Raw genomic sequence first — 25,696 nt, 5'->3', positions numbered from 1 at the left:
ATGGATACAACATACTTGCAGTCCCTGAGGGCTGCTCTGTTGTTAGTGATGTGCCAACGTAGATTTACGCTGAAAAGTCGTTGGGTCTGTCTTAAAGATGTTTTTAAAAGGCCAAAGTACTGATTCCTGCATTGTACCTGGGTCTGAAACCTCAGTTCTGTAGGAGGTGGGATCTCTGTGATTAGTGGGCTGTGGTGATGTTTAACTGAAGATGTTGTACTGTTGATGTTTCTGTTCTAACAAATTAGTGATTTCCCTGTTGACACTGCTCTTCTGAGCAGACCTGTAGTTTCTGTTGTGACACCAAGGGCTTGTACTTCATACCAAAGGCATGTAATCTTCAGTTCACATAGTCTTGAGCAGTAAGTCTGTTAAACTGTAGCCATGTTGTGTGCCTTGCTAGTAGATGTAATTACAGATTAAAATGAGAACTGGAGCTGCAATAGGGAGGAGGGGGCTCTGGGCTGCCACCACCACTGAGTTTGACATCCAGTCTTTAATTACTGGGATGTGACAATGAAAATAGAAAGTCAGCCTCAGTGATACAAGTGCCCTTCTCATGCAGGTCACCAGAGAGCTCCTAACTTGGTTTTGTATCCTCTTTCTGCTACAGTCTATTCTGTATTTACGGGTATTTAAGGTGTGTTTACCTGTGCCTTGACACGCTGTGCCTTTGTCACTGTTAGGAAAGGGGCCCAAGCACTTGCTTGGGCTGGAGCTACTTGGTGCTGTTGCTGTTCTGCAAAGGTTCTTCCTTCCTCTGCACTGCACAAACACTGTACCAGTCTGCATGTGTGTCATTGCTTCAGTTAGTGTAAGCTGAGCTCCACTCCTTGCTGGGATGGGGGGAGAAAGACAATTACCAAAGCTGTAATGATGAATGTTACCGTGCTCACACGTGCCATGGCTGGCAGCTAATCCCTGGGGAAGGGCAGTGATGCTGTAACTCCTGCTGGTGCTGCTGTCACTGGCCACCTCTGTGAATTGTTGTTGACATCAGGAGCACACTTTTTGCTCCCATCCTGAATAAAAACACATGCTGTTTACTAATGAGTGATTTCTTGATACATTAATGGTGTTCTGCTCCTTCAGCGTTTTAACTGCTCATGGTTCTGGTGAGGAGAAAGCAAAACAATCCCCAGAATCCTATCTGTGACCTTTTAGTAAGGCGTGCATGTGCAAAAGGTGGCACAAAGAGGGTTTACTTCTCTAACATGTATTTGTTTAAACAAGTTCAAATGTGAGATCTACAGGTTCTGTTTAATGTTTTCTTCATAACAAACCCCACCCTTTCCATTTTTCACATATTCCACACAAGCTTTATTGTATTAAATATATCAAAGCAAGGAGGAGGGTCAGTGACTGGTCATGATTGGTTCTGGTAATTATTGCACAGCTAATCAGCTATTAACAGCATTGCCTGTTCACATGCAGCCTGCAGGAGGACAGGGCTCTTGAAGGCACCAAACTTGTTCCACTTAAGAAAAAGAAACCTGTTACTTTAGACATCCACGTCTGCCATTGCTCTCTGGAGAGGATCCACAGCCCAGTAGTCATCATCCCAGCCCAGGAACCAGCCGGAGAAGGTTGGTGGCTCAAACCCTTGCTTCACCACGGTGACTGGGGTTCTCTTGTCCCGGCTGGCTGGGTCGGTTTCAATGTACCGCTTGGCTGGAAACACACAAGTAGCAGGAAATGTCATGGAGTACCAGCTGAAATAGCTGAATTGTGGCTAAATGGATGCCAGGGATACAATTTCACATTGTTCATTTAAACAAAAACCAAATTACAGAAGTTTTCACTCTGGCTTTAGCTACACCATTGGACTGGCACTTGGTTGTAGAAAATGGACACTGGGACAGTAAGTCACCATGACAGGCACAGCCTGCACACACATGAATCCTTTCTCAATGCTGGGGTTGAGTACAGTGTGTCTGAGTACGACACCTCTTTGTGCTGATCTTGAGGACCCTCCCTGCTTGAGAGATGTGATCTCCTTGATAGAGCATTGAACTTCATGCTGTGATTAAGATATGTTTCTCAGTAGATTAAATTGCCTGCTTTATGATCAGACAGCAGGGAAATAAGAAACAATTCAGAGAGGATAATGTGACATTACCAGATTTCAACGCCTCGGTTTTCTCTTCTTCTTGGGCATCTTTCCCAATCCATACAAAGACCTGAAGATTAAAAAGACCCATGAATTATTTAGCAACAATCAATCTCTCTGTGAAAGAAAGGATAATTTAGATAAAGTCTCCGTGAACAGAGTATGACACAGAACAAGAACATCCTCATGCTGGTGTGCCTGGATTGTTGACCTATGTGACTAAAGCTAGTGACATATGAGCAGTTTCTTGACTATGTTTTATCTACATTGCTTCTAGATACACTATCTTAACATCAGGAAAAGGTAGCAAATGAACGTTTTTACATAAAAAATTAATCTCAAGTTGCCTTTTGGCTGATTTATGCACAGTCTGTTACTGAAAGATAACAGAAAATGTGTCTGTATCTTAAAGTGCTGAATCCCAGTGATGGTTCACGTTGGGATTCACCTTGTCCTCTCCAGCTGGCCTTGAGAGGTTCACACTCTAGGGGAGCACATGTGACACACAAGAGCCTGTTTTCTTCAGCCTTTAAGCTAAACCAAAGGCATGGCAGGACACCCACTATTTCCTCACATTCAAGGGGTACATTCTCTCCCATGTCACTAGTGAGATGATTTGTTCTCAGGCCTGGAGATGAAAGGACTCTGTATTGCAACAGCTCCTCCAGCTGTTGTAATTTGGGTCTCAGCTTAGAGCTGACCTGTGCATGGTGCTTGCTCCTCTCGTCTAGAGGTCAGTGTGACATACCTGGTCCCATGTGTCAAGGAGCATAACATCATCTGTAGCGAGGTCATCCTGAACCAGATCTCCAGGAACTTCTTCAATCTGGAAGACAGGAGATTATGAGAGGCACATTACTTCAAGCCCCAATTTACTTTTCCAGGAGAAACCCATTTTCACTCCTTACTGGTGGGATGCATGAAGCTGGACACTGTATGTGACAGTGCCAGTCAGGCTATGTCACACACGTGCTTTTACACCACAGAACACAAAATCAATCTCTGTCCTCCTACAGAAACCACATCACTCACATGCAGACTTGGAACTCTGCCTCTTTTTACTTGAAAGATTCACGAGTTAAAATTTGAGGGGTCTGAATGTGAGTTCTTAACCAGCCTGATGCTGCAGGGAGTTGCTGTGCTGGCACAGCAGCACAACACATCTAGCTGCTGTCTCTGCAGCAAAACAGTGCTGATTCTTTCCTTCTGGAGGCAAAACCAGAGTGGAAGACAAGGTATAAGGGCCTGTTGGTTGGCTTAAAGCAGACTGGGACAGATTTTCCCAGCTCTGTCAGAAGGATGTTGAATTAATTTGCTATCTTCTTAGATACTCACTGTGAAGCGTCCACTCTTGTTGGAGCATGCAAAGAGACGAGGGGGATGAGCATCCATCTTCTTGTCCTTCAGCCGGGGAGAGGTACGGTAAGGAGCTTTTCCACCCAAAGCTGCCCAGAAATTAGCTGGAAAAGAGAAAAGACATACTGCTGCTCCAGCTGCTCTTGGGACCCACAGAGCAGTGTGGTCTGGGTAGGACTTGAAGCACTCTTCTATGTCAGAAAGTCCCAAAGCTTTACAAGCATAAGTATACTGTTAAACAAAATGGAGATACTTTGGAGAAGCCCCTCTGTGCCTGTGTCCATCTCTCCTTGTTCTGGGAGACAAAGGAAAATATCCATGAAATAATTCCCGTGAACAAGCAGCTACACAGAAACTGCTGTGGCCTCTGTTGTGCCTCCCTCACCTGGCTCTCTGCCCTCAGCAACCTGTACTGGGCGAGCTCCCAGTATCTTCAGTAGCTCCTGTGCTCCTGATTTCTCAGCATCACTGGCTCCTTGGCCAACCCAGAGGTAAGCAGCTGAGGGAGTTTTCAGGACGAAGGCATCATTGGAATTCAGCTGACTGGCAGCAGGATCCAGCTGGAAAGAAAGAACATTGTATGTGTTGGATGTAATCATCCTCTATGCAGAGTCTGTTATTTCAAGATGAAAATCAGGACCTACTGTCGAATAAACTGCAAACAGACTGCTCCATACCAGCAGGTAAGGCTTTAAGATATGCTGTATATTTGCCCGTATCTAAGTGATAAGTTAGACTCACTCATATGAGAAGAGTAAATAAATGTGTGTTTCTATTCTCCAGATACCTCTGGCCAATGCCAAGAACATTTAGATCTGTCATTTTGCCAGTCTTCATGGCTATGGCAGGAGATTTAGGAACTTGCTGGGGGGATCACAGTAGGTACCCCACTGCTGAGGCAGCTCAGTCATTAATGTAGTTTCCTCAACGTCAAAAAGGACATGTCCTCTTGAACTAGAAACCTAACAAGTTACTGCAGACATAGACCAGAGCCTTTGTCTCTCCTATAGCTACCAGCAAGGATTTAGACTCTCTTTTGTTGTTGTATCAAAGGAGTAGGGCTCTCAGCCTGTGCTGGCACAAGCTCTATTTGCACGGAGGATATTTAGCACTTTCTCTCTTCAGCATTGTTGCCACAGGGGATTAGAACAAATCACAACAGCCAGATCCTAATGGTTCCGAAGTGTTTGAGGAGTGTCAGAGAGTGCAGGGTGCAGCATCTAGCAGAGAATTAGGAGGAAATGGCTTAAATGTATTTGAGGTGACATTGATAAACTAGAAAAACATGGTTAATATCCATGGGAAAAGAGGACTGTCAATAGCTTGTAAAGTGTGTTTCAGTTTACCTCAGAAAGCTCAGTTTGCCCCTTGTTCCATTCAGAGGGATCACGGTCCCATCACAGCCTACACAAACCACACCAAAGGTGACTCCACGTACCTCTACTGCTCTGGTAGCTCCTGAGGTGCTGGATCGGACCTGGAAGAGCCGTGTTTCCGCAGGTGCTGTCTGGCCTCCTGCCCTTGAGGTTCCACCCTTGTACACAATCAAGGGTTTTCCACCAAACATACTCATCAGGTGAGGTGGCTCTTTTCCTTGCACCACTCGTTTCTAGAGAGAAAGACATTGCTGTCAGTTTTAAGCCTCATAAGATGTACTAAAAATTGCCCTTACAACCACCTTCCCAGCTGGAATATGGCACCTAGCTGGTCACAGGAGCTGAGCTATTACATCCTGCCCAGAAACAGAGCAGTAATTAAACCCAGCTCTCACAGTTGCCATTTCAAGGGGCCAGTGATCCACTGGCACAGAGGTAACAAATAACAACTATAAACCCCTCCTGTCTCATACAGGCCACTTGTAAAGCTTCCTTGTGTAGTAGCTGGCATGTAAGTTGCTCTTTGTAACTCCTCCATCATGGCTGGGTTTCTGCACTGCACACTGATATCATGTAACTATGCATATGTCTTATTTATTCCCATAGTGTGGATCTTCGGGGGGGGGATCTTGGTTTTTTACCTGCACAGGGCTGCCTCCCAGCTCCTCATCCAGCTGCACTGTGAGGAATGCAGAGGTTGCAATTTCATCTTGAGTGGAATCAGCACCTTGCCTGTGGGATGAGGCAAAAGCTGAGTTTTACTTTCAGCCCTTCCCCACACACACCCCTGACAGAGATCAAAAGGAGGAGAGGAAAACCCTGGTTAGCAAACCTCTGACATGACATTCAACATGAAGGAAAAGTTCATTATCCAGAATTGCAACACAGTGATTACAGAGGGAGATAAGAATGTTTCCTAGATAACAAGCACAGATTCTTTAGTACTCTTTAGTATCTTTATGCCTATCTCATTATCTTTCTAGCAGCTAATTTAAAAACACTGTTGGTACTCTTATCAGGAACTACACATCCTTCCAGTGCCTACAGGGCCTGACAAGAAAGCTGGAGAGAGACTTCTTACAAGGATGTGCAGTGACAGGACAAGAAGGAATGGCTTGAACCTGCCAGAGGGGAGACTGAGCTGAGCTCTTAGGCAGAAGCTCTTCTCTGTGAGGGTGCTGAGGCGCTGGCACAGGGTGCCCAGAGAAGCTGTGGCTGCCCCATCCCTGGCAGTGCTCAAGGCCAGGTTGGACACAGGGGTTTGGAGCAGCTGCTCCAGTGGAAGGGGTCCCTGCCTGTGGCAGGGGTTGGAACTGGAGGAGCTTTAAGGGTCCCTTCCAATGCAAACCACTCTGAGATTCTATGCAGCCCCTACACCAGCTGCATCCTTTCTGGTTTCAGTCAGACAGATTTCGGTTAGCCTGTGCCCTCTCTGCCTGCTGAAAAATTCCTTTTTAAGGGCATGGTCTGGGAGCTGTAAGTCAGAAGCCACCAGCTGAGCTGGCAGAGATCTCCAAACTTCAGTACAGGGGTCTCAAAAGGTGTAGGAACTCTGCAAAAAGAAACAGAGCCTGATCCAAAGAAGGGAGTAACTACTACAAGGAAAGAAGAAACCAAAATACTAGCAGATAACTCCTCCCACTGTCCCACTTCAAACAAACCATTCCAGACCTCTGGTAGTGCTTTGTTTGCAAGGGAAGATTATCCAGGGTGAACTTTTATCCCCCACAGCTCCTCTGTAAGTGGGAAGCAGCAATGATCCATTTTCGAAGTTCAGTCTCAGCCCCACACGGCCCTAGCGTTTCCTGACTTGCATCAAGAAAATGTTCTTACCAAGTGTAAATGATCTGTCCCTGTTTCCCAGCGTGCTGGTAGTTGTACAGGATGATGTAGCTGTCCCCTCCATAGAACTGGCCATAGGTCGAAGGATCCACTGGCACCTTCTCTGAGCCTTCTATTCTCCAAATCTAGAAAAGGAGCAGAAACACTCTGAGGTCAACTGTACAGCAGAATGAACAGACTCTTCTGGCAGGGCTCCGGGCTCTTCCCACATCCAGCCTCACGAAGTTTGCAGTCCTGCAGCCCCATCTGCTGGGGAACGCTGCTAAAAGCCTGGGACTCCACAGCCGGCAGGCGGGGCTGGGCAGCTCAGCTTATCCCATTTGGGTTCCCCTAAAACTTAGAGAAACGCGGGTCAGACTGCCAGCACTGATCCCCATTCTGTACCTGACGTGAGCATTTCTATTTCTCTCAATCAGACAGGTCAGAAATGGAGCTTTTCGGCTTTACTGGAGACTTTTCAAGTCTAACACTGGCTCTGACCTCTCTGTGGGCTTTTGGACAGGACTCAGCCCTTTCACCCTTCACCACCGCTTCTGTGTGCAAATGCATGTGTCCAGGTACACGAGGTAGGAGCTCTGAGACGATCACGCATCACATTTGTGATGCCAACAGCAAGAATAACCAGGTGGAGGAGGAATATTAGGCGAAGTCTGGGTCCATTCTTGCAGGAATGCCCCCAAGCAGCAAAGAAAATTCTGGAAACCTTCTCAAAGGGATTCTGACACTGCTCACCTGTTTCCTGCCTGAGCCATCATCCTCCATCCCGTGCTGGGCAGCCATGGCCTTGGAGGTGTGCAGAGTGGCAGCATCAAAAGGTACCTTCTCGATCTTGGCAACATGACCAGACACATAAGCCTGTCCCAGTCCTTCTGTCTGGTCCTTGTCCCTCCAGTTCTTGAAGAATTGCTTAAACAGAGGTGTCTCACCACTCTCAGGGAGGACTTGGATCTGAAACAAATGAGCCAGCCCATCAGGAGCCAGTGTTACTCAATCTTTAAGCCCCTGTGTTAACTACACCTGGAAGGTTCAAACTATGACAACCAGCAATATGGGTCTCAACACACTAGAGGATGCAGACTCAGAACTCAGAGTCAGTCTGAGTTCTAAGAAGGCTGAAGGGGTGTTAAGCCTTTAGAATGAGCTCTCTCAGAACAAGAAGGGCAAGTTTATCTACAGCTTCTCTTTTCACTCTTTGGAGAGAGGTCATGGAAAAGAGGATCTTTTCCAAGAGGGAGGAAGTGTTATATAGTAGTTATATTGGGGTCAATGCTACTTCAAGGACAGTGTTAGCCCAGAAGCAACACTGCAGCATCTCCCTGCCCAGGAGCAGATCACCCAAAACAGGAGCTAGTTGAAAGGCTGCTTGTGACATTTCACATGAGCTGTGCTTTGGAGTCTGTGGCCTGTGTGGCAGAACAATAGCCCCAGTGCTGTCTGGGGATCAGCCATAGGGGGGCTGCATGTCCTACCTGGGTGTGTTTCGGGTAACCCATCTTATCAATGAACTCAGAAGCTGTTTTCAGCGCTGCCTTCTTCTCTTCAGAGTTGGCACTCTTGCCTTTAATGAAAACAGAGAGAAAAGAGGTCAAAGTTCTGCATACCCGGAGAAGAAACTGTCCCAGGAACCTTTTGCAACAGCAGAAGGGCTCAGCCTTCCAGCCACATGATGCCACATTGAACAGTTGTAATTTGCTATCTCTTTTATGCCTTTTGTGGTGGTTGAGAGCCCACTATTGCCTTTCTACTTATGATACTGTTTTTTCTTTCCTGGTTCCCAGGACCTTCACTTTAATTCTCTACACTAAAGACCCTATATCTCAGCACCCAGCATTTCAGATGAGAGTGCTGAGATATTTAATGCTATCCAAACTTGCCCTGAAAGCACCAACACCATCAGATGTACATTCCCCTTCCCAGCTTGAAAGAAACAGGGATTGGTAACTGGATGAAGATCCTGTGCATGTATAACCAGCTTCGCCTACATCTCTATGGTACCTTTCCAAACGAAGATCTTTCCATCTGTGCCATGGTCCAGAATGAAGCAGTCATCTGTGTTCAGGGCTGCCTGGGAGAAGGGGTTCTCATCTGCCACCAGGGAGACTGCCATGTTCCCAGCCCCATTGGAGACCTGTGACAGCAGAGCACAGAGATCAGATAAGGCATCATCCATTCCCCTTCACCTCTATGGCCATAGTCCAGAACTTGAAGAGTAGAAGGGAAATAAATTTGAATGCATTGGCTGCTTCAGGCACTATTGTTTTGCCAACAGGATACCTTTGATACAGCAGCAGTAAACATAAAACTTACTCTGAAGATTTCAAGTATTTCAAGCAAAGCAGGGGGGACCAAAGAAAGATTGCTCCAAAATGGTAAAGATCTTTGGTGCACAAGCCAAGAAATAGCTACTAAAGCAAACCAACTGCACTCAAGAAGTGGAGGGGAGAGTCTTGGTAACTGTGAACAGGCCTCCCTCTATTAAGTGGGTTTAATAGTCCAAGCTCCTGCACTTACTAATGGATAAAGGTCCACAGATGGTTTGTAAACCATCTTGGCAGATACTCACCACATGAATAGAGACTGCTGCAGGGAAGACTTGGACACACTTCTGCACTTATACCAGCTGATGGCAAACCTTTCAAGTCATGGCTTTATCATGCTCACTGGATGTAGAAAGGGGTAGACCCTGATTCTCAGGCTTACTACTTCTACTTCTATCCTGTCTTCTTCCTAACACAATGCCAGACAACACAAAGGAAAACTCCCTTTTTTCCCCATTCATTTCACACTCTACCTTTCCCTCAAAAATTCCTGAAAAGTCCCAGCTGTCCCTCTACAGTCAAAGGTGGTGATAAAGACAACAGAAATCCTGTGGGTATGCAGTGTACACAAGCATCGTTCATACGTAAAACCTCATTAAAAGCTAACAGCAGAGTGAGGCAGAGGTAGGACTCAGATTAGTACAGCTCCTCTCTCCTATTCCACCTCCACTGAATTGCACAAGCATCACCCCTTCTGCACAAGGTTATTTGTGGGGTTTCTTGGTACCTTGTAGAGCTTAGCCAGCTTTCTGTTGGCTGTATCAATTTTGGCATCATCGGAAGTTCCTGCTGGCAAAGTGGGTTTTGGTCCCAGAACCTGTGAGAGAGAGAAAAAACATTACCAGCCAGTCCAAGAGGATCTCTGCATCCCAGGTACTCCAGCCACAAGAACACATGGAAGAAACTTCTAGATCAACAACAGCAAAAATACTCTAATGTCCCAGCATCTGCATTGAGAGTTTATACCACTTCATATGACTGAGCTCATCTTCCCTTCCACACCCCACTCTTCCCCCTCCAGAAAGACAAATGGACAAGTGAATAACCTGAAGCATTTCCTCCCGCTCTGATCCTTCCTCTGAAACATAGACCTTGGCACGACCATTCCGCTCATTGTCCCGAATCCCCTTGGCCAGCACAGTGGCCTTCAGCCGTTCCTGGCGGTTGCTGCCGGAGCCACACCACTGAAAGATGTTCTGAGGGAAGAGAGAAAGACCATGGAGCTGTCCAAGCATTAACAACCCCCTTTCTAGAGGAAACGGCAGCATAGCTGCATCTGAAAGGTGTGAGATGGGCTAAACAGTGTTTCAGAATGTTCAACACAGTGGGGAAAAAGGTCCTTACACGAACTAATCAGATATGTCCTGCCCCTGGAAGTCAGCTACATGTGGCTGTTCTGTGGTACTTACACTGCCGAGGTCAAGGATGAAACAGTCCCCTGTGTTGAAGCTCTCCCAGGTCACAGGGACCTCTGTTGCTCGGACTGCTCGCCTGCCCTTGACCTGCAGGAGCCTCTGCACAGTCACTTCATTGGGAACCACGTGTCTGAAGCCAGAAGCTACACCACCAGCCTAAGGGAAAGCAAAAGAACAACAATTCATACTGTGCTGTGCCTTCAGAAAAGATGAAGATCCTACTGATTTGGTACCATTGAGCAGGTTTTGCCCCTTGCAGGGAAGAGGGGCAGCAGTAGAGAGAGCTGGTGTGGCCAGACTGAGCTTTTGAATAGCATATATCTACCAGTACATCCCACCTATCCATTCCCATAGTGTGTAAGGGACACTGACACAATACAGCTGGAGGTCTCCAAATTTGAAGATCATTACAGTAAGCTGAGGTATTAATAGTATTTAATAGGACTGGTGGTGTGAAGAGTGTATTTCTATGCATATTATGTGTCCTCCCTAGCAGAAATTATCCCAGCCTCAGGATTCACCTTCTCTGCTACCAAAGAAACACTTGGAATTACTCATCAATGTGGGACCCATACAGTTATCATCAAAAAAAGCACAACCAAATTCAAATGAATGAAAATAACAACAAACAAGTGGCAAACACAGAAAACAGAAAGACCAGAAAAGTGTTAGACATAAGGAAATGTCAGCACTTTACAAGAGTCTGACCTGATATCACTTCCCTTGTGCCACTGGGTTCCTAACAAACCAAACTGTTCTTGTTTGTTTTGACTTCTTCTATCCCACTTTACTGCACTGGCATCAACAAGTAACTCCCACTACTACTCGCCTGCTTTACCAAAGCATTATGTATGCTAAGGAAGTGGGCTAAGCAAAGAATAAGGTTGGGAAGGTCAAACTCTCTTATACAAGTGGGAAGATATGAAATCTACTGGGTGGGCGTTTCCCAGTAACCCAGATCGCTGTTTCCTAAACTCATTCCAGACGCTGTGGGACTGTTCTTTCCTCTGCTTCTTGAAGGAAAACAAAACCTCGATTCCTAAACTTTCCTGGGGCTTTGCTTGTGTATTATTCATTCAGCCAAAGCTCTCCCACTGGGATCTGCTGTCCTCCGCCCTGTCAGCTCCAGCTCATTGAAAACATCTGGTTCAGAATGGCTTTTAAGCAACTGGAAAAAGGGCAATTCTCATTCTCCTGAGAACTGGGCAGTGGGCAGGATGCCATTTCTTGCAAACTGGATCCAGCCTGGTTATGTAAAGACCCCACTCATCACCTACCTTGTACTTGATGCCAGACTTGAAGTACCCCAGGAAAGTTGAGGACTCGTGGCCTTGCACTTCCCGATGTTGAACAGCCTTTCCATTAAGGTAGTCATCCATCTGCACAGTGAATATGGCAGCTGCTCCACGCTCATCTTGAGAGCTTTCATCTCCTAAGAAATTAAAAGGCAACAGCTTGGAGGGAATGCAGGGATTCTGCCTCTACATCCAGCTGTGCAAAACACCTGGGAGAAGGCAGGTTACAGGGAAGGGCAGTTTCCAGGCAGATCTGCAGAATAGCTATTTCCAAACTTTCCTAACAATATCTCCAAACAGCTGTATAGGTTCTGTGTTTACTGGCAGGCTTGCAATGTCATTGTAACTGCTGCAGCCCCACTGCTTCACAGCTGCCTCTTTGACATGCATCATTCACTTTTTTTGGCCATTTTACCCTGTCTTGGAAGGAAACTTGCTATGGTGCAGACAAATGAATCTGCAGGAAGACATTATCAGGTTTTATGAAGGCTGTATACACCAGTAGGATACCAGTTCCACCAGTTCTGCAGCTCTTTGATGTGGAAAACCTATTGACAGATGGCAGATAAGACAATCCACCATGCAAGTATCTTACCCAACTTCGACTGTGATATTGTCAGAGTCTGGTTTTGCAGAAGGAAGCCTTGCCATGTTATTCTGTGATATTTACTGCAGAGGGCCAGTTAAGGAGGTCTGAACTTCAGTGGGAAAAATCCCACTCATTGTGTCAGGAGGAAAACAACTGATCCCCATCCTTTCCAATAGAAAGGATTTCAGCCACCCCTTCATCTGAGATCTTATCTGCTCTGGGAGCCTCTGTTATCTTGATCAGCAAAAGCTATTTCCAGGTTCAGATATGACTGTACTCACTGTTGCACAAACCATTTCAAATATTTAAGGCAAGTAGCACTATAAAACTGCATTCTGGCTGTGCTGCCAGTTCTGCTTTTTATCTCCATGGGTAACACCAGATAAGGCTGGTATAGTAGGAGGAACAGAGCTTACTTTGGGCTCCTGCAGCAGGGGCATTCCACCAGACCTACCTAACCAGAAGTGCAGGTCGTACTGGAGGTTCCCACTCCGCTGTTTGATGGTGTTCAGCACCAGGTAGGAATCTCCTGTGAAGAAGTCTCCATACAGATTTTTTGGCACTGGTACCAAATCAAACTTCTCAACCCTCCAGATCTGCAGGCCAGGCTCCTTCCCAGCCTTGGCAAACTCAGCGTGTTCCACCATGCTGGCAGGCTGGGGACAAGACAGAGAATGCTGATCAATATGCATGGTATGAGGAGGTGCATGTTTCAATCATAAACTTCTAATCTCATAAGCACTATTCCAGACAAGAAGTGCAAAGTTTGCTTTTCTCTTGCACTAAATTTTGAAGAAAAAAGTAAAAAAAGCAGGGGAGGAGGATATCTCACTCAATTTTCACTTCCAATCAGGTCTAATTCCTGGTTTATTCCCAACTTACTCTTTCCTAGACTCCTTTCTCTGTTTGTTTTTTTTTTACCTACCTCTTGATTTTACTCTATTTTCTTTACTAATTTATAGCTTTCCAGTATGGCATATAAGTAAAAGACTAATTCCCTTGCTGACTGTTCTTCCTATAAACGTCGCATGGCATTCAAGACTGTAGGAAACAAACCCCTTTTACTTCTGCCTGTTGTACATCTCACACAGGCATTATTTACAGGTTTCCTAAAACCTGTGTGATCTTACCCACCTCTTCCTGGAAGATATTGTGAATCCCATCAAAGAGCTGGGTAACTCACAGTTTGCTTAATCTCTCCTGCCATGTTACTTCAGTACCTCTGTGTAACTGCTCCCTTCTAGGAAGCTAGGTATATACACAATACCCTGTGTCCTAAGGACACTGCAATTTAGATTTAGCATGTGCATTGTCATACTTACACAATGTATTACCAAGATGCAATCCTATTTTTAACAAACATAATGAGCAGTTTTCTATATTACAAAATAATTTGCTCTGGTAACAGTGAAAGGAAATAACACATTTCTGTTGTATTGCAAAGGAAGTTTGTCTGTACATCACAGCATGCCTTGGAGTGTCAGACAACAGGGAATGAAAACATATTAGAAGCATCCAGGATTTTGACAAAGAAGATAGTTCACAGCAGCTGATGGACAAAAGGACAATATGCTCAGGTTTCAAGGCAGAAATAAAGAGTGTTACAAACTAGAAAGCAAAATAGCAAGTAAGCTACCGAAGTGATTCTTAAGCTGAAATTGGATATCTAAGATGGAAACTAATGAACTTTATCATCACGATTCCAGCCAGGCTGACTTCATTTCTCCCACATTCCCACTATAACATTGGACAAACCCCTTACAAACAGCTAAAAGAGAGAGTGACTCTTTTAAGTAATAGAAAAACAGAAGTTTTGCAATGTTTAATTGTGATGTTAATCACTTACCACAGCTGAAAGCACAACAGCTGCTGTAACAACATATCCAAGCCCTGCCACAGACATGGAGCTAACACAGCTCAGCTTCAGAGCCACTGTGCAGAAGACGGTGAGGAAAATGTAACTGAAGCCCTGTTTGCCCATTTCTAACAGTGAATGGGCTTCTCCCTTCTCCCACAGAAGCTGTAGGGAGCCCCTCTCCTGCTCCCTCCTCTTGCTGCTGCGAAGATGAACCGCAGAAGCCAATCTTTTATCAGGGATGAACACACCCACCCCTCTGCAATACAGGGGCGTAACATGTTTGTGCAAACAGTCCTCTTGGAAGTCTCAGAGACTCCTTCAGCCATGTGCAGATGCCTAATCCCAGTGGGCAATAACTCCAAACAATATGTTATCCATTACAGCCAGCACTGCGATTACATTCGAACAAGCCAAACATCTAGTCATAGGGCCAATGAGAGAGGAAGAAATTAAGAGACATCAGCAAGAGAGGCAATGTTTTGTCAGCTGAAAACTGGAAAGTTGCTGGGATGCAAAGGAACAGAAAGGCTGTTCCAGATGGCAAGGGCTGCAGAGAGGTTGATTTTGGAGATGAGAAGAATAGAGCAGCACTGACAGGATACAACTGAATAACCCGAGGGTGGAGGGAACACATCCTCATCTCTGAACTTCTCAGAGCAGCAAGAGGTAAAATTTGGCATGTACTTAGTGTATCTGCACCAGAATGCAATCACCATACAGGCTACTGTCATAGTAATGCACTGAGGGGTTCTGAGATGGAATAGTGTATTTCAGCTCACATGTTAGCAAAAGGGCAACAGAAGCCTGGGTGCTGACAGAACAAGAGCTGATTCTGTAATTTCACAACCAAGTCTTTCTGAGGGCGTAGCAAGACCCCATGACAGGATTAGAACAGCTTTCAAACCCATTCAGTTCAATGTAGTCACAGCACAGGACAGCTGATGGTGGCAAAAACACTGTGCCATCAGTAAAAAGCTTGTGCTTCCAACTGTCTTGCACTTCAGCAACCAGTCTGTCACATTTCCCAAGTGTCTGTGGTAAAGTGTGTGATGAACTTCCCACTGTAACACCCCAGCAACAGTCAGCCCTGTGCTCTTGCCAAGGATGGAAGGGCCCTGCCAGGTGCATCAGGGTGTCTGTGACACAGCACCCACCAAACATTGCACAGGGACCTCCCCAGACCTGCTTTCTGGTATGTGGCTTATGATTATGCAGGACGATCAAAGAGGAATGATAGCAGCAACACTGTAATGTCTACAGCAGTTGTGCTGCTGGTTACCCTCTTGCTCTTAACACACCTGGGAATGAATTACTGACAGTCTGAGGTTCCCACTTCAAGAATCTCTCGAAAGAAGCTTAAATGAGAAGCCAAATCCCCCACCTGCAGAACACACCAAAACCTCCATGAATGAAAGAGCAGCCCCACTTTATCTTTCTCCACTCTCATTGAGAATATTTTCCTTCTCTCTGCCATTAGAACACTCTGCTTCTCTGCTGTCCAAACTGATGCAGTTTGTTTTGAAATTGACCTTGGCAAACTCTGATTTAGTCAATGCACAGTTGAAAATGTCACTGGAAATTCTCAAACTGAAACAGATCACAGAAACAATGGCTTGGTCTTGCTGGTGTTTCCAAGACTGTGAAGGAAGTTCAGCATGTCAGAGGTCTGAGACCCAGGGAGAAAAATGTTGGAACCCTCACTCATGGAATCCAGCTGTGGAAGACATCTGCAGCACACCCAAAGCAGGATGAGTGGATTGCACAAGGCTGGAAAGAGATGGGTCCCTTCCAAATGGAAAAATACTTCAGACTTTTTATTAATAAACACCTGCATAGTCCACACTTGGGCAAACTTCACAGGCTAAGGGCAAAAAGACTTGGATAATCTTTGTTAGCATCCCCTTCTAGGATATATTGTGATCTGCAAGTATATATTTAAAAGCATATATGATGTTTTCAAAAACCAATTTATTTGGTGTTCTAATTTACTTGGCATTTTCTGTATCTTGCCCTCAGTCCAAGCCTGCATTGCCAACTAGCTGCAGAGTGTAAATCCAGGCAAAAAGAGGGAGTGAGGGCTACAACTGATAAAATGCATTTTATCGTGTTCTTGGTAAAAACTAGTGTGAAACATATTTGAAGGGAGGAAGTGGAATATACTCCAGCAGCTGGGATGGTTTATTATTGCTGTCAGCAAATGGTGCATTGTTAAACCAAGCCACAGCAATCTGTGCTCTGACTGTTTTAGTGAGGGATATGCCAGGTGGAATTGCCAGGACCATACCAAAAAGAATGTTCTGTTGGAGACTTGGTAAAGGGCATGTTTCAAGCTGATGCTAATAAAACTGCCCAGCTTAGTCGCAGAAAGGATGCTCTGCAGAGCCAACTCTTATGTAAAGGAAAGTTATTTAAGGAAAAAAAGGATAGGGCTTGGGCTACAGGATTTCAGCACAGACGGATCAGCTAAATGACACTTGGTTGCACAATGATAAAAACAAGAACTTGAGAAAAGAAGTCCAATGATTTGAGCAAAAGTGGAAGAAAACAACTGAATATGGTATCCAGATGTGCAGTGAACAGAGTCAGGCCTAGCTGAGAATGCCACAGCACAGAGACTGGCCTATAGGTATAATTACAAGGATACACCTCCTATTTAGCAAACACAGAACACGGGAGGTTGTAGGTGAGGGGAGCTGACCCTGTGCCAAGCTCTGTGTCTGGCTCACAGACCAGTGGCAGAATTTAGAGGCTGCTTCTTCAGGGAAGTGTTAAGTGATTTTCCTGAGGCTGGAAGCTGCTGCCTCGGAGCAAAGGTCACAAACCTGCTCTAGTGGAAGGTGTCCCTGCCCATGGCAGGCGGTTGGAACTGGATGAGCTTTAAGGTCCCTTCCAACCCAAACCAGTCTGGGATTTCATGAAAAGGCACAGACCATGCTCAGCAAACCTGACACTGTTGCCCCCTTGTGCATCCTCTCTGTCATGGTGCTGTTGAAAGCCCTCACAGCTGCTGCTTCCACTACCTGGATGGGCAATTGGAAAAGAAGTGGAAAACTGCTGGTAAAAATAGTGGGTAAAAAAAGAAATAATTGCAGTGCTACATTTAAATAGACTCAGCTGTAATGGTGTCTATGTATTATGAAGGAAAGAGGCAATTTAAGTGAGTATTTACATGAAATAGATAAACCCAGCAGTCCGATCGCTGTATTAACAACATCCTAGCTTAAAAGCAACAGTGCTTGTAGGGGCAAGGGGCTTCTTTTTGTTTGTCTCACAATGCATCAGAAAGAGACCTCCATCTCCTTCACATTCAAAATAAAGTCCAGCAGTTCACCTCCTTGCAGCTTTTGTTCACTAGATGGCTGCTTACAAGAGAAAAATTAGCATAACATTCCTTATGGAGCTACAGTTGATTTATGGCAGTTCACCCATGTATATACCCACAAACAAGGTAAGGACTTACCTGCACAGGGCTACTTAGCAAAGCTTGGCTGAACTAAAGGAGACTGAAAGAAGTGGTGGGAGACCAGAGCACCATGTGGTTGTTCTCATTTACAGCTCCAGTGTCTAGTTCATGACAGGTTCAGATAATTTGTCTAAACTCACTGCATAAACAAAGCTCACACAGGAAGCTCTGCAGCCAGTGCAGTATTACACCACAGAGTATCTAAACCACCTGCTGCTTGCTTCTGGAACCACTTTTGCAAAGCCTGTTCTTCTATGTTAATGGATAATACTTACAGAGCATCAAAATAACTTGCAAATACAGACTGAATTGCTAAAGTATGGGGGAGAACAGTAAATCTTAGTAGAGTCTGTATCCACACTACAGTCATGCTGCAAAAATGCTTCTTGGGCACCAATCCTTATTGTACCTCGAGGGCAGACATTTGCATTCCCACCAGCTAACTCTCTCCTTCCTGCTGTTTATTTGCCAAAAATTGCCAGGATAATGCAGACAGCTCCAAAGAAATATCTCCTCAGGAACAGACTTGCTCACCTCCCAGCATTCCAGGTCTCCTATATCAAGCACCAGAAGCTGTAAATTGCCACTGTATTTCTGCTGCAACAACAGGAAAACCATAAGCCATTGTGTTTTGCAAGTGGTTCAGTCCTACTGGCACCATCAAGACCAACGGAATCAACAGGTTGCAACACTCCAAGAATAAGAGCTGCATTCTCCAGATCACCATCTGAAATAATGACACTGAAAAAAACCTGGGATGAATTTACAAGGACTGGGAGAGTGAACACTACAGAATCATTCAAGTTCTGACAATAAAAAACTCCGGACATGATGCTGCATAAAACAGAGCAGGAAGGCAATTCAGCACAGTATTAACAGCTGATGACAGTGCATAGTAAAAACTGAGATACTCGTCTGTTCCTTATAGCCTCCTGCCAAAACAGTATCTATTAAGACTAACTCCTAGTAACTCTACAGTAAACCACTGAAAATAAACCTGGCAGGACTTCAGCTTTATTGCCAAGGTAAAAGGCATTGAGAAATACCTAAGATAACAGATTATCAGTTTTCAGTCTTTAAACAGCCTTAAATTCATCTACACATAAACCTAGAAACAATCCTTTCTCTTCCATGCCTCAAAGAGTAAGTAAACAAAGCTTATTTGGGACAAGAAAACATTGGCATGGAGGAGCCTCCTCCTACCCTAGCCATAGTGACTCCACAAGCTATTTCAGTTCCCTGTACGAGAAACACAGTTAATGGCACTCCTAGCAGCTACATCTTAACAGACTGCCAGCCCCAAATCCAAAAATGCAACCTGGCATTCTCCCTTCGGCACCTCCATTTCAAATACACATCTGATTCCAATGAGAACTCAGATCAACAGTCCCAGACACAAAGTACAGTATTATCTGTACAACTGGCAAGTAAGGTTTGCATTCATAAGTTAAAATTCCTCCTCAACCACTTGAGCAAATTAGAACACCCAGATGATTCACTGTTCACTTTTTCCAGCTGTTTGGTTGCAGTATGAGTCATGTCAGCTCTATTCTGGTCTCTACCTTTTGAATATAATCCACTTTGCAAACACAGAGGATTCAATGCACCAAGGCTCAAAACTTCAACACAAAAGCCTGAGTCTCTTCTCAGTTGCAGTGATGTGAATTGGGCAGATTATTACTTACACAGGAGAAAACTCTGGAGAATATCCAGGTCTGCCATCTAAAACACACCCAGAGACAATCTGTTGATACGATCACCCGCTTAAAGGCCCTTCCCTAAGAGCATACGTGAGAGCTGAATCATGCATTTAAATATACACAGCACAGGTAAGTGTGGAGCAGTGGAAACCACTGACTACCTTCATTCAGCTGTGAGCAAAATGAATCCTGAATTACACTCAGACACAAATCATTGTTCAGTGCTGAAAACATGTCTTAAAGGAGTGCTTATACAGCCCATAAGACATAATGCTGTGCATTAAAATACGACTACCAGCACATATTATGTCCCATATAGAGATCTGGTGGTGACAGCCAAGACACACTAAGGGAGGCAGTGAAGACATGCCTGTGGTCAGCTGCAGGGAAATGACACAGATGTTCTTCCTCAAGTCACCAGGTCCTGACTGTGTACAGGGGAAACCATCTGCAACTTTATGCAAACTGGTTTTCTCCTGGTAACCAGCCAATACATTCCCCTGTAACACAGAGGCCTGTTCCACCCATTATCCACAAACCAAAGAACAGACTAATACATTACCAAAGAAGAAGGGCTGGAAACTAGAACAGATGGCCTAAAATGAGTCCAGAAGGGAAGCATGACACATGGCCTTGCACTGTAGGTATAGCACCAGACACAGTTGATCAGGAGAATAAGCCATTACTACACGTACAACAATGTCAAGAGAAGTACATGTAAATATTAGGGTTGAGTACATTTGTAAGTAAAAAGCACATATGAGTTTTTGTGTCATGCCATACTGATGTAGCACAACACATCCCAGTCCTACAGCAAGCCCTCCATGGGCCCAGGAGCCCACGGTGACTGCACAGAAACCCTGCCACAGTGAGCTCCTGTCTTCCGAATCAGCTGCACACAGAACTTGCCTTCCCATCTCAAAAACCTCTGAGAGGCATGAAGCAAATCAGAATTAATAGAAATGAGTTCACTTAATATACACTCAATAATCAAAGTCCTGCTTCTAGGTCAGGGACAATGATCAGAACATGAGGCATGGATGAGAGTTGCAGCCACTGCAGGGGTTTGGTACCTGCATTTACCTGCTGACAGGCAAAAGAGACAGACCATTGCTATGACCAAAGCTTGCTCCAGTCCTGCACACACAAGTGCAGGCACCTTCTGCACATCTCCAGCATCCATCCTCCTCCTCCTCAGGAGCACTCAGAGGAGACAGGACTTCCCCATTTCACATGAAGTGGTTTTGTTCACAAACACCCACTTCTGAGTAAATCAACCTGGAGACACGCAGAGTTCTTAGAGTTCCTCTTTCCATCGTGCTCTCAGTTCTCCTGACATACGCAGATGTGGCCACTGCATTGATGACTCTGGCTTGAAGAGATAGAACTTCTCACGAAGACTGTTTTCAGCTCCAAACACAGCAGCCACAATCCCTGTGCCAGCACCACAGCCTTGGCAGGAGGAGCAACTGGCTCCCATCTCTGCTACGCACACGAGAGGGCAATGCTATAAACAGACATGTCTTCCTCCTCATAGCAACAGCATTAATAGAGGGTTTATTTTACTTATTTTTAGCAGGATTCAGGCTTCAGTGTTGAGGAACCACAAGCATTCTCAGCCTGAAAGAAGAGAAAGTTCTCATGGCGATAGCTCTCATTGCAGCACCCTCCTTCCACCATGAAGGATCCCGGTATGATTCATTTCCTCCAGTGTTTTAGAGATGCTGTTTTGAACTGTAGCTGTAATTTTAGTGTGTGTGGAAACATTCAGTAAATAACATATGTTTAAACTTTGGGTTTGGATTGCATCCCACTGACTGACTAGCTCCTAATACAAACAGTTGTCTCTCCCAATTGTGTTGGGACATCAGCAGAGATCAGTTCCAGCTCTTCAGGTTCGTAGTGGGAGGTGAATGAGGGACAAAAGAGAGGAAGAGAAAGAGTAAAAACACAGCCTGTAGTCAGAAAAGAACACTCTGAAATGGGTAAAAGAAGAAAAAAAATCTTCAGAGTCCATATGATCCCAAATTCTGATAAAAAGTCCTGACAGCCCTGTTGGAATATCCTGACTGAGGATGCTGGCACTCACTAAGTCCCTGTCCAATGCAAGGTGGAGAAAAACAAAGACAATCTCAAATAAAGCCTGTTCTCAGAGGGGAGTGTGAGCAGGCAGAAATCCCCTAAATCCCAAGCAAACCAACTGCACCACCAGCTCCCTCAGCAGTGTCAGCAATTCCACATGGCTATTCCACTCTGGCATTTTCAGGTTGCCAAGCACTGCAAAGCACCCCAGGAAAGAGCTGGTAGAGCTCTATTTAACTCCACTAATGTCAGAGCTCTATTTAACCTTGTAAATGCATCATCAGTGGATAATCAGGGATAAATACCTGGCAATTCTGCCAGGAGTCCAACACTTACTGTTAAAGGCTGCTACTTCCTTTCCTAACTTTTCTGACCATACTTTCCTTCACTGAGCAGGTGGGAAGTGCTGAAAGTTGACATCTTATGAACACTGTCTGATCTGATTTCACCCATAATGGGATTTAACAGTTGCATATTATCAGGCAGCTCTCTTCCAGTGCCTTGGAACACACCCAGATCAGCAGACAACATACTCTGTACCATGATGGATGTAACAGGATTTGTGGTACTGCAAGAGAAGCATTCCCTGCTATGACCAGGCAAGAGCAGCAGCATAGCTTTATCTGGAAGGTACAAATTTATCAGTATGTGTACAAAAAAGTCACCTCTTATACCTGCTAGGTTGGCATATTTCCTGCTAGGTGTAAGAGGCCTGACGAATCTTCTGTGCAATTGGTGTACTGTTGCTATCAGGAAGCTGAAGACTGGGGGATGTAGTGTACTGGAAATCTGCTAATGTCTGTGACTTCTTGAAGCAGAGATGAGGCAGGGGCATATCCTGTGAAATCCAGGTGCAATAAAGTCTATTCAGACCCTCTTACCACCAGTTCATTTACTCTTATTCTCCTCACTTTTTAAGGAAATAAATATCTTCAACTCAAGAAATCCCTCATCACATCAGTCCTCAACTGCCAAAAATCACAAGGATGAACCTGAGGAAAACTGCCCAGGCATTTTTCCATTCTCTTTGTCTAAACATCTGCTGTGAGCTGCCCTCAGAGACAGACACAGATGAATCAGCATGACAGCCTCTCCTCTCCTGTGCCCCAAGGACTGCATGTGGCCGTGTTGTCTTTCACAATGCCATTGTTTTGTGGAGCCTCCTGCAGAAACATACTTCATAAACGCAGCTTTAGGCTCAATAGCTGTGCACTATCCCCACCTAGAGAGTTTCTGTCTGATTAGGAAAAACAGTTCCAGCATGGCTTGCAGCTGAGAATTCCAGCAAGAGTATTGCTTTGATGGGAAAAGAATTAATAATCCAGAGCATTTCTTTTGAATTCCCTTAGTCCTTCTTAAGGTCTGAAGCGATTAATGATTAAGAGACTGAAAAGACAAGGACTTGAGCTGATGCTGCGAGAAGCAGAACAAACAACATGACAGAAATACACAAAGAGATAAGCTGCACAAAAAAAGAACTTGAGGTTTTCTCCTTAACATAAAGCCTCAGTGACCTTTGAAAGAGTGGCTTTCACAAGACATCTTTTGAGTCTTGAGTTTAAGAGGATTCAAAAGAGATTACAAGTGGACATATCAAATAACAATATATACAATTTTCAGTTGAAGTTTTGAGAAGGGATTTCAAAGACCTGGTTTGGAGACTCAGACAACCTTTAGTCAACAGAAATAATACCCAAATTGTTACTGACAAACTGCCTGTCCCAGAATCTTCTGCCTTTTCACGGAAAGCATTTGAAGCAACCAAGTAGAGACATATTCAGAACTCGATTATTCACACAGCAATTCCCAAGCAAGAAAAACCAAGAGCAGCTGCTTCTTCCTAGAGAGTAGTTGGTTATTGTGCTTAAGCTACTTTGTGTGTAAGCACATTCTGCTTCACTGCAACTGATCTGCAACTTGATCACTTCAGCTCATATTGAAAAAACAAGAAAAACCCTCACCCTGTTTCTTTTGGTGTTGTGATTCCAAAGCAATACTGGGAAATGGCTAGTTTGTGAAGCCACATATTCCTGTGCAACACCCTCTTTCACACATGTGCTACTCAGTAGCAACACTAATGTCTGAGACTGGAATTAAAATGGAAAGCTTGTATTTGTGAGTTGAAAGCAGATATAAATCTGGGTAATAAAATATGTCACAGTGCTATTCTAAGAATGGTTTAGTTCCCACTGGGACTCTCTAAGGCACCCAAGCTATAATAAAAAGTTATTTTATCCAAACATGGGGTGGAGGGAAGCACTGGCTCAATCTGCATCCTGGAAAACAGCTTGCTGCTGCTCCTTTCTCTGTCTGAAAGCTCTTACCTCTCCTCTGAATCAGAGAAGCACTTAGTGACACCACTGACCGCACTACAGACCCAGCAAGTGGCTGAAGCACTCAGAGAGCACAGAAAGTGTCTACAAACCCAGCCTTGTATTGCAACACAACAGCAGCCAGGCTTTCAGCTGGAGCTGGCAGCAATCCCCCTTGGTAACGTTATCAAACCATGAGACTCGGTTGTGGATCGCTATCTCGCATCCCTGCTCTGGCAATGAAAGGAACAAATTCACAAACGGGTTGGATTTGTGCCTGTAAAATCAAAGCTGAAACTAGCAGTGGCATTTTTGCTTTGTCACCCTTTAGACATTCAGAAGCAGCCAAAGATTGATGGCTGGTTCAATTTCCCCAGTGTTTTCCCCATGGAACTGGAATTTCATCCAGCTGGAGAAAGCCTCCACTCTTCTGAGAGCAGGAGATGCTCTCCTGAGGACACTGCAGGTACTCAGCTCTCACTAAAACAAGTTGTTATCTAAACACTCAGACAACCACTAGAAAATCCCTTCCCTTATTATTTAAACATGCAACATTTAAGAAGTTCACCATCCACCTCCGTCATCGATGCAGCGTCTACAATTCCTGCCCTATCTTCACGCTGAATTCCAGTGAAATCCATGGAGCTGGACTTCTCACTGCTCCAGCAAGTCAGTCCTGTGGCGGGGCCTGTCAGCGGTACAGATAAACTAACACTGGCACCCCAGGTTGGTGTGTATGTGCAGAAGCTGGCTTCCTCATTATCCACCTTGGAGTTCAATCCCGAGCCTGAAACCACACCCAGCACACACAGAGGGGGTGAGCAGCAGCTGTGAAACAGGGCTGAGTGCTGCTCCTCTCTGCAAGCGGTATGGGTTAAACTTGGATCTCTCACCTCGTAGTAGGGACTATGGAACAAACTATCTCACAGACAAGATGAGAGAAGCCAGTTGCAATAGCCAAGGTTGTGAGAGACCTATTCCTTGGTACTCGGGTTTCACTTCCTTTGCCCAGATGGATGCTATACACTGAATTCTGTAAAACAGTTTGAGAAACCTAAAGGATGTGTAAGGAACCCCCGACCCCACTCGGCTCCAGAGTAGGGCACCCTAAGCTGAGCCATGCCAGACCCTAGGAAAGGAAAACTTTTCACTGCTAAACTTGCATCATGCAGAGAGTTGGTAGTGGAAAATGGAAATTGTAATGATCAGTAAGAAAAATAAGAGACTTGAGGGGAAACAATGCCAGTATCATCCTTGTTAGCAAAGTTGGGGTTTTTTACATCCAAAAGCATTACATTCAAAGCAGTTTTATTCAAAGAGGATCTACTTACTAATGAGGCCTCCTTGAAACAAGTCATCCCCATAACTTTTTTTTTTAAACACTTCCTAGGAAACATTTTAAATATGTTTTAAGTGCCTACAGGCTTTAATTTATACTCAGAGTTTTCAAACATTCTTCCCCCCGGCAACGAACAACCCAAACAAACCCCTGCTGCTCCCACTACCAAGGGCCTTGCCCCTCTCACCGGCACCCTCAGGCGGTGCGCGGAGCCGCCCAGCCCCGCTGCTCGGAACGCTCCCCGGGCCCAGCCCGGCCGCTCCGCGGTACCTCGGCCCCTCCTTTCCCTGGGTCTGCTACCGACCCGCTCTCCGCCTCCACCGGGCGGGCTAACGCACCGAGCCAAGCTCTCCGAAGCACGGGAACTGTTGCACCGAGGCACCGTCCCGTTGACGGAATCCCGGAGCCCAGCCGCCGTCCCCGCTGACACCGCGGGGGCAAACGCTCCGAGCCGGGACCCAGCCCTCCGCTCCGCTCCTGCGCAGGGCTGACAGCCTCAGGGCACCGCGTCCGCCTCCCCCCTTAGCCCAGCCACGGCAGCCGGAGGACCTCGGAGGGATCCTCTCTACAGCCCAACCCTACCTGATACCGGCGTCCGCGGGACAGAAGCGGCTGCCGGGAGCGGGGCCGGGCCGGGCGGG

At 45.4% G+C, this 25,696-nt stretch overlaps 1 protein-coding gene across 4 annotated transcripts; it reads right to left on the bottom strand.

The window, feature by feature from the left end:
• Nucleotides 1-1,241: 1,241 nt before the first annotated feature.
• Nucleotides 1,242-25,696, bottom strand: GSN (gelsolin). 4 transcript variants are annotated; one of them, XM_034067681.1, is made up of 18 exons: nucleotides 25,638-25,678; nucleotides 25,048-25,102; nucleotides 12,756-12,957; nucleotides 11,695-11,849; nucleotides 10,412-10,573; nucleotides 10,049-10,198; nucleotides 9,730-9,819; nucleotides 8,680-8,812; nucleotides 8,154-8,242; nucleotides 7,417-7,632; nucleotides 6,676-6,809; nucleotides 5,484-5,574; nucleotides 4,905-5,075; nucleotides 3,852-4,026; nucleotides 3,446-3,570; nucleotides 2,859-2,936; nucleotides 2,120-2,180; nucleotides 1,242-1,671 (listed from the first exon to the last, which is right to left on the bottom strand). In XM_034067681.1, the coding sequence occupies exons 2-18, from the start codon at nucleotides 25,078-25,080 to the stop codon at nucleotides 1,502-1,504; spliced, it is 2,235 nt and encodes a 744-aa protein (XP_033923572.1). In that variant the 5' UTR covers nucleotides 25,081-25,102; nucleotides 25,638-25,678; the 3' UTR covers nucleotides 1,242-1,501. The 4 variants fall into 4 exon arrangements, with proteins under 4 accessions (XP_033923572.1, XP_033923573.1, XP_030902364.2 ...); XM_034067682.1 differs by lacking the exon at nucleotides 25,048-25,102 and having other exon boundaries at nucleotides 25,638-25,696; XM_031046504.2 differs by lacking the exons at nucleotides 25,048-25,102; nucleotides 25,638-25,678 and adding an exon at nucleotides 25,394-25,631.

Source organism: Melopsittacus undulatus, chromosome 11 (genome assembly GCF_012275295.1).
Source record: "Melopsittacus undulatus isolate bMelUnd1 chromosome 11, bMelUnd1.mat.Z, whole genome shotgun sequence".
Taxonomy (NCBI): Eukaryota; Metazoa; Chordata; class Aves; order Psittaciformes; family Psittaculidae; genus Melopsittacus; species Melopsittacus undulatus.
The sequence above is the reverse complement of the archived record's forward strand: the minus strand, read 5'-3'. Positions and strand labels throughout refer to the sequence as shown.

What these genes read in the sequence shown, in the direction of transcription:
- GSN (XM_005146295.4), bottom strand. Translation starts at nt 14,282, where the DNA reads ATGGGCAAACAGGGCTTCAGTTACATTTTCCTCACCGTCTTCTGCACA. An exon ending in AGCGGGAGGAAATGCTTCAG is followed by an intron (nt 9,820 to 10,048) that starts GTTATTCACTTG and finishes TCTCTCTCACAG; the next exon opens with GTTCTGGGACCAAAACCCAC. An exon ending in GAGCTACCAGAGCAGTAGAG is followed by an intron (nt 4,027 to 4,904) that starts GTACGTGGAGTC and finishes CTTTCTTTCCAG; the next exon opens with CTGGATCCTGCTGCCAGTCA.